We start from the raw sequence: 13,086 nt of genomic DNA, 5'->3' as shown, positions 1-13,086 counted from the left end.
TTCTGTTGTTGTTGCGTGCAGGTTTTGATTGGCACGCAGCTGCCTCACCCCTTCGGCCTGACTGTGCACAAGGACAAGCTGTACTGGACAGACTGGCAGTCCAAGAGCATCCAGAGTGCCGACAAGCTCACCGGGCTGGGACGACAAACGCTGGCCGAAAACCTGGAGAACCTCATGGATATTCACATGTTCCACCGGCACCGTGAGACAGGTCAGTGTGCGTGTGTGTGCGTGTGTGTGCGTGCGTGCGTGCGTGCGTGCGTGCGTGCGTGCGTGCGCGCGCGCGCGTGTGTGCACGTTAAGCATACATGTTCACAGCAGTCAGCTTATCTCGTCAACATATTGGATCTGAAATCAATGAAACAATAATTTAAAGCCCTCGATAATGTGGCTCCACGATCACTGCTGCATAGCTCCTGGCTCTAAGTGACATCAGAAGTGCAAGATGGCGGCACCTGTATATTTTGGACGACGGGAGGAAGTAAGCTTGTAAAACAAAATACCAATTTACATATCTAATTTGATATGTTTTCCAAATATTGTTCAGCTCAAGACATCGTGGGACCGGACTTTGAATCATCCAGAATAATCCAGAATGAATTTAAACCCCTTCAAACACTCTCTCATTGTCGTTATTTGATATCCAAACCAATATATCTGCAGTCCAGAGATGAAGTACACAAATGGAGAATCTGTCACTGTCCCTAAACTCCCCGACCACATGTCACGTGTTCTGTCCTGGATTTGTCGTCTCTCGTTACAAAGACAAAGTTTGAAACCCCCTCTTTCTCCTTCTACTAATCTGATTTTTGCCGCCTCTTGTTACCTCAGATCCAGTGTCTCTGCTGACACTGGGGGATTACAGGTAAACTGAACCCAGATCGTGGGCTGGGAGGACAGATAGCCTCAGGGGCTCATACCAAACTGAAACCTCAGTGACACGCGGTGGGGGGCAGAGCTTTCCTGTGTTCTCTGAAGCCCTTCACTGTCTGGATCTGGATCTGTTGTGTGTTTCTCTTATTTGTTTGCCCCAGTCTCCTCTGTGCTTGACCTAGAAAGCGGGATGGTGGATGAGCCGAGTCTGTTTGTGTGTCTCTGTAGTGCGCAACCCCTGTGCAGTGAGTAATGGAGGCTGCAGCCACCTCTGTCTCCTGGCTCCTGCTCCCAAAGCCTCCAGCTGTGCCTGTCCCACCGGGATCAACCTGCAGGCGGATGGAAAGACCTGCACGTCGGGTATGAAACTACCTCTGCCTGCATTTAAAAAAAGACATTTATAATAGAGGTTCATCAGAGCAGTGTCCACTGGGGACACACATTATAAATATGCTCAGGAATCATATTTAAAAAGATGCTCCAAACAATCTAATCAAATTTAGAGTTTCTGTTCATAGGTTTCACTCCCGACATGAACACATCTAACCAATCAGCGTGAATGTTGTTGACAACATCTCCAAGCAATAAAAAGTCTAAAATACAGGAGGGAAGAACAAGAAGGGTTATTCTCGATTCGGCTACTTCACCTTATATTCAATTATGGGGAAGTGTAAGTAATTCTGGGACTCTGATAATCTCTCATATTCATTCATTATGGTCTTAGAGTCTTAAATTGAACTTGTTAACTTGCAGAAACGCTGCTGTAAGTCCAGGTTTTGCTTGTAGGTGCGGCAGTGTAACTTTTCATGGTGGTAATTACCCAGAATGCAAAGAAATATGGGCTTAAAAGTGCTTGTATATCCACTGTGACCTTCAATGCAACATTATACTCAAACAAAGGTATGGTCGTGACAAATTTCTTGAAAATGTAACTTTATAAGTCTGTAGATAAAAAGAGAAAAACTGCAAAGAGTTCTGAGGACTGATCTGTCAAAACCTTTGTCTCACAGGAATTTAAAAGCATGTCAGCTTCCTTTGTGTTCTGACAGAAAGATTCTGTGATGTCTGCTGACGTGTGTGTGTGTGTGTGTGTCTGTGTGTGTGTGTGTGTGTGTGTGTGTGTGTGTGTGAGCAGGAATGAGCAGCTTCCTGATCTTTGCGCGGAGGACAGACATCAGGATGGTTTCTCTGGACATCCCTTACTACGCTGATGTGGTTCTGGCTGTTAACAGCTCCATGAAAAACACCATCGCCATCGGTGTCGACCCCAAAGAAGGTTCGTTGTGTCTTCTCCAAACTTTAAAAAAAGCCAGTTTCAAAAAGACAGAGTGACGGAGAAACTAACATGTGATTGTGTCGCCCCCTGCAGCGAAGGTTTATTGGTCTGACAGCACGCTGAAGAAGATCAGCAGAGCTTACATCAATGGATCAGAACATGAAGACATCATATCTACAGGTGAGGGGCGTGGCTTACCTCCGTCATGCTGTTCAACTCCACCTGTAGTGTCCTCATTCCGTCGTTATCCCCGTCTTTCTGCAGGGCTGGTGACTACCGACGGTCTCGCGGTGGACGCTCGCGGCAGGAAGATCTACTGGACGGACACGGGGACGAACCGCATTGAGGTCGCCAACCTGGACGGCTCCATGCGGAGAGTTCTCGTGTGGCAGAACCTGGACAGTCCTCGAGCCATCGCGCTCTACCACGAGATGGGGTGAGGCTGCTGCAGAGCGGTTTTTATTTCCAGAGCATTTGGTGTAAATCTCGAATTAATCTGTCAGAGAGGTAAACAAATTGTGGAGGCTTGTAATCCTTAGTTGAGCATATTGGGAAATCGGCTCATTTGTTTTCCTGGTGCTCAAGGGAGGCTGTGATCATTACAACAAATTATTCTGCTGTTTGCTGTTCAAACATGTCGTATCTCCTGCTTTCAGTCTCCTCACAGTCTGACCTTTGACATCTGTGTCCTCTCTCTCTCTCTCTCTCTCTCTCTCTCTCTCTCTCTCTCTCTCTCTCTCTCTCTCTCTCTCTCTCTCTCTCTCTTCTCCAGGTATATGTATTGGACAGACTGGGGGGAAAACGCCAAGCTGGAGCGTTCAGCGATGGACGGAACCGACCGCGTGGTTCTCATCAGTAACAACCTGGGCTGGCCCAACGGCCTGGCCATCGACATGGCCGGCTCACAGCTACTGTGGGCTGACGCTCACACTGAGGTCAGCAGCGACTCCTTGTGGAGAATTTAGAGAGTTACTATGGATCAGAAGAACTTTTGAATATAGTATTAATATCTGAAGACTTGTCCAAGAAAGCTTTGTTCTAAAGTACTTCAAACAACATAATGAGGAGAACACGTGACAGAATAATCAAACTAATATGGGCAATAAAAAGTCCAGTGAATGAAAACTAAAGTTTCTGCAGAAATACAAGTTAGTAGCGTTTTCAGTGGTAAATGGCTGAAAGGTTAATGCATCAGACCTCATGGAGTCTTGGTTATAATCATCTCTATCTCTACCTTGTCTCCAGCGTATTGAGGCGTCCGACCTCAACGGGCAGAACCGCCACACCCTTGTGACGCCGGTCCAGCACCCGTACGGTCTGACCCTGCTGGGGCCCCACATCTACTGGACGGACTGGCAGAGCCGCAGCATCCAGAGAGCTGACAAGAACACCGGGGCCAATACCATCACGGTGCAAGCCAACCTGCCAGGCCTGATGGACATCCAGGCCGTGGACAGGGGGAGGCCACTGGGTGAGTCTGGGGACAAGAGGTTGACCTTTGTTTATTGAGTTGCATTGTGGGAAGTGTAGGCTCCAGCTTCTGTTATATTAAACCTCTGTCTCTTTGCTTCAGGTTTTAATAAGTGTGGCCAGAGGAACGGGGGCTGCACCCACCTCTGCCTTCCTCGTCCCAACGGCACTTCCTGTGCCTGTCCCACCGGCATCTTGCTCAAGGGGGACGACAGGTCGTGTGACGACTCCCCGGAGACGTTCCTGGTCTTCTCCAACCGCGTCAGCGTGCGCAGAATCTCCCTGGACACCGACGACCACACAGACGTGCACGTGCCGGTGCCGGAGCTGCACAATGTTATCTCTCTGGACTACGACAGCGTGGACGGAAAACTTTACTACACCGATGTCACGCTGGATGTTATAAGGTAACAAACAACTTCTGCTCGTAAACTCTCTGTTAATACAACTTTGAGAAATCCTTTCCTTTATTAACATTGAAATAGATATAATGACGAAGCCCTTTTCTGTAACGTCAATCCTTTCCTAAGGCGATCAAATCTAGACGGCAGTGACATGGAGACGGTGATCAGCCAGGGCCTGAAAACCACAGATGGGCTGGCCGTCGACTGGGTGTCCAGGAACATGTACTGGACCGACACTGGGCGCAACACCATCGAGGTGGCCCGTCTGGATGGAACCAGCCGCAAAGTCCTGGTCAACAACAGTTTGGACGAACCCAGAGCCATCGCAGTGTTCCCCAGCAAAGGGTAAGACGGGTTTTGAGTTTTGAGTCTGTTAGGTTTTTCCAATAGAAAGTGTCCTGACCTGTTCTGTCTGTGCAGGTTCCTGTTCTGGACCGACTGGGGTCACATTGCGAAGATTGAGCGATCACATCTGGACGGCTCCGACCGGAAGGTCCTGATCAACACGGACCTGGGCTGGCCCAACGGCCTCACGCTGGACTACGACACTCGAAGGTCAGACAGAAGCAAATTTCTAGATAATATGAAAGTTTCATGATATAATCATCCTGGTGAGGGGTCAGAACGCTATGCTAACGTGACATGTTAGCATGTTAACGTGACCCCTGTAAGTATGCTAGCATGCTATGTGGTAAGAAATTTCGTAAGAAGGCTAAATGTGTTGCTGGTGTTTCCTGCAGGATCTTCTGGGTGGACGCTCACCTGGACCGGATCGAGAGCTCGGACCTAAACGGGAAACTGCGTCAGATCCTCGTCAGCCCGGTGTCCCACCCATTCGCCCTCACGCAGGTACCCCCCCCTCCTCGCCCCTCCTCACCCTCAGCTGTCAATCAATGGGCTGACCCGCCTTCCTCCACTCACCTTGCTCTCTTTCACTCACCGCGTGACTCTCACTGGTCGTCTCTCCGTCCTCATGCTGAACTCATTCGACTTAACCATTTCTCCTTCTTCTTCCACTCTGACCCTCATTTTTCTTCCTCCTCCCCTCCCTTTCCCTTCCCTCTCTTCCACCATCCCCCTGCTCCTTGTCTGTGTTCTTCCCCTCCTCTCTTCTTCTCCCTCGTTTCCCCAGTTGAAGCCGGTGTCCTCCCCTCTAACCCCTTTCTCCCGACTCTCGCAGCAAGACCGCTGGATCTACTGGACGGACTGGCAGACTAAGTCCATCCAGCGGGTGGACAAGCACACGGGCCGTAACAAGGAAACCGTGCTCCCCAACGTGGAGGGCCTCATGGACATTATAGTGGTGTCGCCTCACAGACAGACGGGTAAGGAGGCTTTTAAAAAGACACCTCCGGGAAGATATGGGAGACTCCTACGTTTCATAGCAATAATAATTTAAAAAAACAAAAACCAATCCCAGTAATAATAAATAAGTTAGATGTAGAGTTATACACGGGCGTTGTCTTGCTTTGGGATTCATCAGTTTCTTTTTACATTAGTAGAAAGATTCTTACAAGAATATTTTCATAAAAAACGCCACAAACTTTTGACTCAGCAAAATCAAAACAAAAATATGCCCGATTAAGTTTGTTTCTAATTATTCGACTTAAAATAATTATAATTAAAAGTGGCATGGATTTACAAAAAGCTTGTTAGTTGTCGAGAGGCTTTATTTAATTAATGAATAAACAATGTAACTAGAGGTGGAGCCTCTGGTTGTTAGTTTTACTAACATTTAAAATTGTTTAAAAAGGTCGGGACGTTCATTTTCCAGTGTCGCAGAGCTGAAACCTAAAGTTCTCGTTAATTACGCCGGATGGAAATAAATCAAACACACCCAGTTGTTAACATGCAGCGCTCAGACAGTTTGATCCCTTTCCTCCCGTTCAGGTACAAACCTCTGTGGAGTGAATAACGGCGGCTGCACTCACCTCTGCTTTGCAAAGACCAACACGTTTGTGTGCGCCTGCCCCGATGAGCCGGACGGGAAACCCTGCTCCACCAGTGAGTGAACACTCTGCCTGTGTAGTGTGTGTGGAACTCCTGACTTCTCGGTGTATAAGAAACGTTCACAGGATTTCTCTTTCGTCCCGGCACACTCTGATCTGCTCGTGTTCATCAGTTTCAGGTTACATCCCCACGTCTCCCACCAGAGGAACCGGCAGCACTCCCGTCCCCAACAAGATCCCCAACGCTGCAACAGACACTCCACACAGAGGACCCGCATCCGTCAAGTACGTCTGTCTGAATATGTTTTAACAGGAAAGCTGCTCTTAGAAGTTAGTAGTTACTTTTCATGAAACACAACAAGGTTTTCAGCCTAATGCTTCAAATCTGTACACACTCTTCCCCAAGGTCTCACAGAGAGATGTCCTACAATGGTTTTGACTTAATAAGGTCTTCTCCTAGTTTTAACTATAGTCCCCTGACTTGTACTATTTTGTATTTTCCTCAAACTGTGTTTCTGTCTTATTTGTGCAGCTGCACTGACAAGAACCTGAACGTGGAAGGCTGCACGAGCAACGTGGTGACGGCCCCTCATGGTCAGTCTACACGAAACTGTAGATCTCTTCTGGATAACAAGTGTATCTTCCATTGGATTTGCACTGATCTCTAATGTCCTCTGGTGCAGGAGAAGGTCTTCACATCAGCTACGTGATCGGTGGAGTTCTGACCATCCTGGCTATTCTGATCCTCATCGCTGCTTTGATCATCTACAGGTCCGTCCCCTGCTCGACACCCATTGGTTACCCACATCATTACCTACGTTCAGTTCTGCATCCATGTGCTGTATCCCTCTTTACTTTTGATCAACAGGCACAAAAAGTCAAAGTTCGCCGACCCCGGAGTGAGCAACCTGACCTACAGTAACCCCTCGTACCGGACGTCCACACAGGAGGTCAAGATCGAGGCGTCGCAGAAGCCTCCGATATACAACCAGCTGCGATATAAGAAGGAGGTAATGTACAGCACTGGACCCTGCAGTGACACTACACAGGTTTTCTGTTTAGCAGACGAATGGATTTCAAGTGAATCCATGATAATTTTCTGAGAATGATCTCAGACTGAGCCCATGCTGATCGTGTTGAAATCTTGTTTCCTCCCCCTCTATCTCCCTCACTGCAGCAAACTCATCCCTACAACTCCCTCTCTCCCTTTATCTTTTGACCCACTTGTTCCGTGGAGAGGTAGTTTGCGCAGCACGTGGGAGCCGTGTGCTTTCAGTTGTGTTTTTTTTTTGTTTTTTTTAACGACTCGTTCTACGTTTTCAACTCTTTTCTTCTGTCCTTTCGCTGCATGCGACATGCGATCTAAAATTAATAATCCCTCTCGTTGGTGCAGTTTTCTGAGATCCGTGATCAGGAGCATGTCAGTGTTTCAACTACTATTTCATTTTTTGTGTGAACTTGACACTTCAACAGGCCAGTGATCTAAATGTATGTAAAGGTTTTATTAAAGTTGCTACAAGTATAATCAGCATCATTATGTAAATCTAAAATCCTTAGTGAAGCCTTGAAATAACCGTAAACAACTAAGAGCTTTTAACTCACCTGAAAATCTGAACCAAGAAGTTCTTCACAAATAAAAACCACATAAAAATACATCATATAATACATCTACAATACAACATATAATAAAAACTATAGCATAATAAATTATAACATAATAAAAGTTTAAAAACACTAAATGTGTGACAGAACTTGAAGCATGACCACCCATTACAATATGAAAACTAGACTTGGGTAAAATCAGGAAATGCAGTATAGTAAAAGTACATTTTAAGCTGAGGGATGTAAGATTTTTCTTTTTTATTCGTCAAAGCCGCAAATCAAATCCAATATCCCAGTTCTCTGTTTATTGCAACCAATTGCACCAGCCGTCAGTATGAAAACCAACAGTCTCAGGTAAGCGCCCTGACAGTGAGTGATGTGAGGCGAACTGAGTTTTTCACGCAGCAGGCGAAAAAGGCGATGTTCAAATTATTCCTGATGCAACACACTGAATAATTTCCGTGAGTTTTTATGAATAACTGAAGCCTTGTGCCTCTCGCTCTGTGAAAATAACAGCATCTCAATTTTTTTCCTTTGTGCCATTAAACCATCCAGTGGATTTGACTCCAGACTTCTACCGGCTGAGAGCTCGCTGGTTTTGTTTATGGTTGTTACAGCACCTCAGTGTGAAAATGAAAAACTAACTCCAGGCGAAAGCACAGCATTACTGAAAGCAAACAACTCGCTGTGCATGGGTTGTGTTTGATATCTTGTTCTGCTGTGTTGTGCAGTTTGTCACTGGTTTGATTCCTAAAGGGAAAATCCACCTTTAACCGGCTGAGCTTTGAAGCTTTGGTTTGATGTTTTTCTGACCAGCGTTAACATTAATAGACGTTTTAAGAAAGGAAGGAAGGATGCAACTCAGAAAGTGAGGAAATAATGAATGAAGCAAGGAAGGAAGGAAGGAAGAAAGAAAGTAAGTTGGGTAATAAGTAAGTCAGGAAAGAAGGAAGTAAAGTAGTAAGTAAGTCAGGAAGGAAGGAAGGAAGGAAGTAAATAAGGAAGGAAGAAAGGAAGTAAGTTGGGAAATAAGGAAGGAAGCAAGTCAAGAAGTAATTAATAAGGAAGTAAGTCTGTCAAGGAGGAAGGAAGAGAAGGAAGTAAGAGGCATAAAACAAAGAAACCAAGGAGTGACTTTGTCATCTGTCACCACCTGGTGACTTTTCCATAATTACTTAAGTGAAATAAATGGATTCCTCTGAAGTGTTAAATTGACCAGATTGAACCTGGAGGTGGATTTTTCCTTTAACCTGCTGATGCACGTACGCGTCACTCTGACTAAACTAATCCTGTGTCGTTGTCCAGGGGGGAGTGGACGGAGGCTACACCAAGGAAAAGATCCGCATTGTGGAGGGCGTGTGTCTCCTGTCCCACGATGAGCTTTACTGGGATGACCTCAAACAGATCAAGCCGTCCCGAGGCGGCCTGCACACCTGCATGCGCACCGACACCGTGTCCCTGCAGGCCAGCAGCGCCTCGCTGGACGACGGCGAGACGGAGCAGCTCCTGCAGGAGGAGGCGTCCGAATGCTCCTCCATAACCACCCTGACTCCTTCGGCCATCACCCCGCAGCGTCACGCCCAGCACAGCCTGCCCGACACCGGCTGGACCTCCACGCGCAAGCCCTCCACCGAGAGTGAAGTGTGAGGGAGGCCCCACCCCCCCCCACCCCCGCCCTCTGTGCTTTATCTCAGTCATCCAACACACACACACACACACACACACATGTATTTATAACTGGTACAAACACACAAAGGTAAATAGGTACAAACACAGCTGCATATGGAGAGTAACAGTACAGATGAGCCTGGTTTCGACACAAATAAGCTTCTATCAACACAACTCCTGTCTCTGAAAATGGGGCTCCGTCCTACTTGTGCCCACACGCACACGCACACGCACACACACACACACACAGTGCAGTCCTTCGACAGTGCCCTCAGTGCTACTGCCTTCAGGCAACATCATAAACTAATGAGCATGCTGGAATAAGAAAGCAAATAACTCTGGGGAGGAAGTGAGCGGAGACACGGAGCGTTTTCTGGAGGATGCAGACTCTCAACAGACGCTTCTCTGTCCACAGCTTCACCTTCTCTATGTGAACTTTTCTCCTCTTTCTGGACAGAGCTAAAAAACCACACGCTCCTCCCCCCCGATGCTCTCTGATACCACTCATGTCTCGATGAACCTTTATTTATGAACGTTTTTGTACTTGTAGAGTGGGTTTGCTGACTTCCAGAGGACGGTGGGAGTTGTTTGTGTTTGAACTTTTTGTGCTGCAGGACCTGGTTATTCAAGAGTTGTATTTATGACAGTGCCAAAGGGTGGGACTTCAAAGAGTCTCCGTGCGTCTTTCTGCATTTACACTTCCGTAGAAATGTGTCTTGATTACAGATCGTTTCCTTTGCCCTCAGCGGTGCACGACCTCAGTGACGACATCTGCTTCTAATTTCTTGTTTTCCCGCCTCCGAAGGGTCAAGCAAGGACTCGCTGTAGCCGATACTCAAGACTTGTTGCAGAAGTCTTTTCATCCCCTGCAAAAACTGAAAGGAGCCTTTTGTGTTTGAAACATTTTTTTTTTTTTGTAAGTTGTGGTTCAACCGTTGTGTCCTCGGGCAAAGCTGAGGAAGCCGCGATGAAGTAACAGCCTAAGTGCCAAACATTTCGTTCCTTTTCCTCCTTCAGCTGTATATTTATTTTTTCCTCAGAGGTTTTAAATTGTACATTACATTTTTATTTTTATTTTACTTGGTCACCGACATCACGGGGAAAAAAAACACATGTTCTCACTTGCTGCTACTCAGCCATGCAGATAGTTGTGGTTTTAATTACCAAGCTGTTAACAGGTATATGTCGCAGGTCACCGGGGGTTTGATGTCCACACAGATGATCATCTACGAGCACTTATTTTTATAATTTGAAGCTCTTTGATTTTAATTTTAACATTTCATTTTACTGCTTGTAAAAAAGCCTCCGCGAAATTTTGTTTTCAGCACTGAAAAGAGAAACTTTTTATTGATCACACACAAAATCAATGAATTAAGTTTGTTTAAGTTAAAATTAAGAAATTATAGGAACGGAAATTGATGGCTTTAATTTGAAAAAAAACGGAATTCATTTGTTTGGTTGTTTTTCTAAGTTGATAAACAATTTTTCTTTTTTCAGTGTTCTCCGTGACATCCCAAACACATTCATGGCTCATGTCATCTGTTCTTAGATCTGTAAGAACCTGCACACACACTCATGGATCTGTGTTTTCATCAAGATCCATGAATTATTCTCTGAGAAAAAAAATCATTGAAAATGTTGAGACACTGGATCTGCTTAATACAAACAAATATCAGAAGAACAACACAAGGTCGATCACTGTACATGAGAAAAGAAAATGTCCTCGTTTCAACAAGCTGATGAAACACTAAAACTCTCCCTGCTCCTGGAACGTGATCACAGAAGATCCCGTTTCACTGTAGCGGCAGACGTTTCAGGGGTGAATCCATCAAACCCTCGGTGTTCACAACCACAAGTATCTGCCTGACCAAACACTGTTGGAGGTAAACGAGAACATTTGTCCTTTTTCACAATTTGTGAGTTTTTTTTTTTTTTGAACCATCAACTTTTAAACGTAACGCGTGTGAAGGTGCACGCGCAGCATCGGCCACGGTGCAGTATATAACAAATGGGTAACTTAGAACACTGTGCATGTCTGACCCCATCAGACAGTGAGGGTTGTAGTTTAGAAATATATCACTGACAACTTACTGAAAACCGAATTTAATACGAGTAAAGATATTATGCATTGCTTTAACTTTTAGAGTACAATTCTGTCTGTTGTTGAGATATGGTACAAGTAAATACTATATTGTTATATTGACAAATATACCAGTTAGACTTTATAGGACCGCGTATTTTGAAGTATCTGCTACAAGCTCAGCAACTTTGCTGATTTGCTGCTAGACGAAGCACTGAGGCCAATGAAAGGGGTCTGAGGGTCTTGGCAGCTACATAACCACAGTCTCTTGACGGTGGGTCGACGGCCTCCAGAGCATCACAGCAACCCGGTAACGGATCATCCCGGCTCACAATCCCTCCACCTCTGCTGCAGGAATGCTACAACTGTACAGATTTTATCGCGCCGAATACAAGAAAACATTTCTGTTGGGAGATATCGCTTTTAAGTTGTATAGTCTTTTGTACAAAGGGATTTCATGAGCGTTTCTAGACTTGTATTAATTTTACTCACTGGAGAAGAACTTTTTTTTTTTTTTCGTTGTTGTTTTTGCTGGATTATTTTAACCACTGTGTTTCCAAGCCTTGTAAATGATAGGGAAGGTACCAGTTATTTAATAGTGCTCTTTTATCTTATGAAATACTGGTCGCGTATAGCTGTTGTAAAGTTAACAAAAAGAGGTATTTATGATTTCTGTTTGGTTGTCACTTGATGTGTAAATATGAAAAGACTGTATATGTATTTCCATGACAGTACTAACAAGCTGTGTTGTGTGATATAGTGAATTATCCCTTTGCTATCTTTTAATATAAAATTGCATTTGCATTTCAATGCAACTTTCGGCTCACTCGTGTCTGCACCTCCTTCTTTTACACAAACGCCTTCTACATCAGACGCAGTCGAGTCGCAATAAAGCAAACGCAGATGTTGTGCTTGGGAGCAGGATTACATCATAAAACGGTGGAAATAAGTGAAGTACATTTCTTTTATTATCAAGTTCAGTAGGTTACAGAATTTCAAGAAGAGAGTTACTCTGACTGGAGTGAGGGATTTGAATTAAAACTTCATAAAACAACTTCCAGGTCATGTTGAAGACACATTAATCAAACACACTGAGATGAGATGGTTGGAGGAGGATAATGTACAAAAAGCAGTTTGTATGATCTGCATTAACTGAAAATAATAATCTATTTTCTGATGTATTAGTATTTGTTCTATATTCTGGAAAAACCTTGAAAATCCTAAATGAAAGCATTTAAATGAGTTAAATTAGAAGTAATTAACTTTATCTCAGCCGAGGAATACTGGCTTTTGAACCATGGACGTGTTATAAAGCCATGCTTTTTACTATAAATTAATTTGATACTATTATGTTATTTTAGGATATATTATTTTATGTGTATTATACATCACATATACATGTATTCAGTTTATTATTATATTTATTGTAAGCAACACTGCCTATACAAGGGATACACCCACAAAATGAATACAGAGATTAAGAGAATGAATTGAGGAAAAAAAATCATAAAAATACAGTATTTATAAATAAATTAGCGAGATAGTTATGTATTGTTGACCAGAAACAATTAGTTTTAACTAGTATACACAGTCTATGGTTTAAGCTGCCCTCTTGTTAACCTCTTTAAAGTGCTGCCATTTTATTATTAGTAGTTGTATAAGTAATAGTATTAGTAGAAGTTGTAGTAGGAGTAGTTCTAGTAGAAGTTGTAGTTCTAGTAGTAGTATCAGTATTAGTATTAGTATTAGTAGAAGTTGTAGAAA

General features: G+C 44.4%; 1 protein-coding gene across 4 annotated transcripts in view; it reads left to right on the top strand.

Annotated features, from left to right (window-relative positions):
• Nucleotides 1–9,714, top strand: part of lrp4 (low density lipoprotein receptor-related protein 4) — a 101,364-nt gene extending 91,650 nt beyond the window's left edge. The window contains exons 21-39 of one of the 4 annotated variants that reach the window (XM_035171310.2): nt 22–211; nt 1,102–1,233; nt 2,009–2,149; nt 2,243–2,329; nt 2,414–2,585; nt 2,922–3,084; nt 3,395–3,620; nt 3,723–4,026; nt 4,150–4,368; nt 4,444–4,578; nt 4,764–4,872; nt 5,156–5,348; nt 5,914–6,027; nt 6,146–6,257; nt 6,505–6,566; nt 6,656–6,743; nt 6,841–6,982; nt 7,150–7,211; nt 8,880–9,013. In XM_035171310.2, the coding sequence (XP_035027201.2) occupies nt 22–211; nt 1,102–1,233; nt 2,009–2,149; nt 2,243–2,329; nt 2,414–2,585; nt 2,922–3,084; nt 3,395–3,620; nt 3,723–4,026; nt 4,150–4,368; nt 4,444–4,578; nt 4,764–4,872; nt 5,156–5,348; nt 5,914–6,027; nt 6,146–6,257; nt 6,505–6,566; nt 6,656–6,743; nt 6,841–6,982; nt 7,150–7,191 (2,631 nt within the window). In that variant the 3' untranslated portion in view covers nt 7,192–7,211; nt 8,880–9,013. Of the gene's footprint in view, nt 1–21; nt 212–1,101; nt 1,234–2,008; nt 2,150–2,242; nt 2,330–2,413; nt 2,586–2,921; nt 3,085–3,394; nt 3,621–3,722; nt 4,027–4,149; nt 4,369–4,443; nt 4,579–4,763; nt 4,873–5,155; nt 5,349–5,913; nt 6,028–6,145; nt 6,258–6,504; nt 6,567–6,655; nt 6,744–6,840; nt 6,983–7,149; nt 7,212–8,879 lie in introns of all 4 variants that reach the window. The other 3 variants (XM_035171143.2, XM_035171056.2, XM_035170961.2) reach the window with 3 other exon arrangements.
• The last annotated feature ends 3,372 nt before the right edge of the window (nt 9,715–13,086 follow it).

The sequence above is a fragment of the Hippoglossus stenolepis genome, chromosome 1 (genome assembly GCF_022539355.2).
Source record: "Hippoglossus stenolepis isolate QCI-W04-F060 chromosome 1, HSTE1.2, whole genome shotgun sequence".
NCBI classification, from domain to species: domain Eukaryota; kingdom Metazoa; phylum Chordata; class Actinopteri; order Pleuronectiformes; family Pleuronectidae; genus Hippoglossus; species Hippoglossus stenolepis.
Note: the sequence above shows the minus strand (reverse complement) of the source record. Positions and strands in the feature narration are given on the sequence as shown.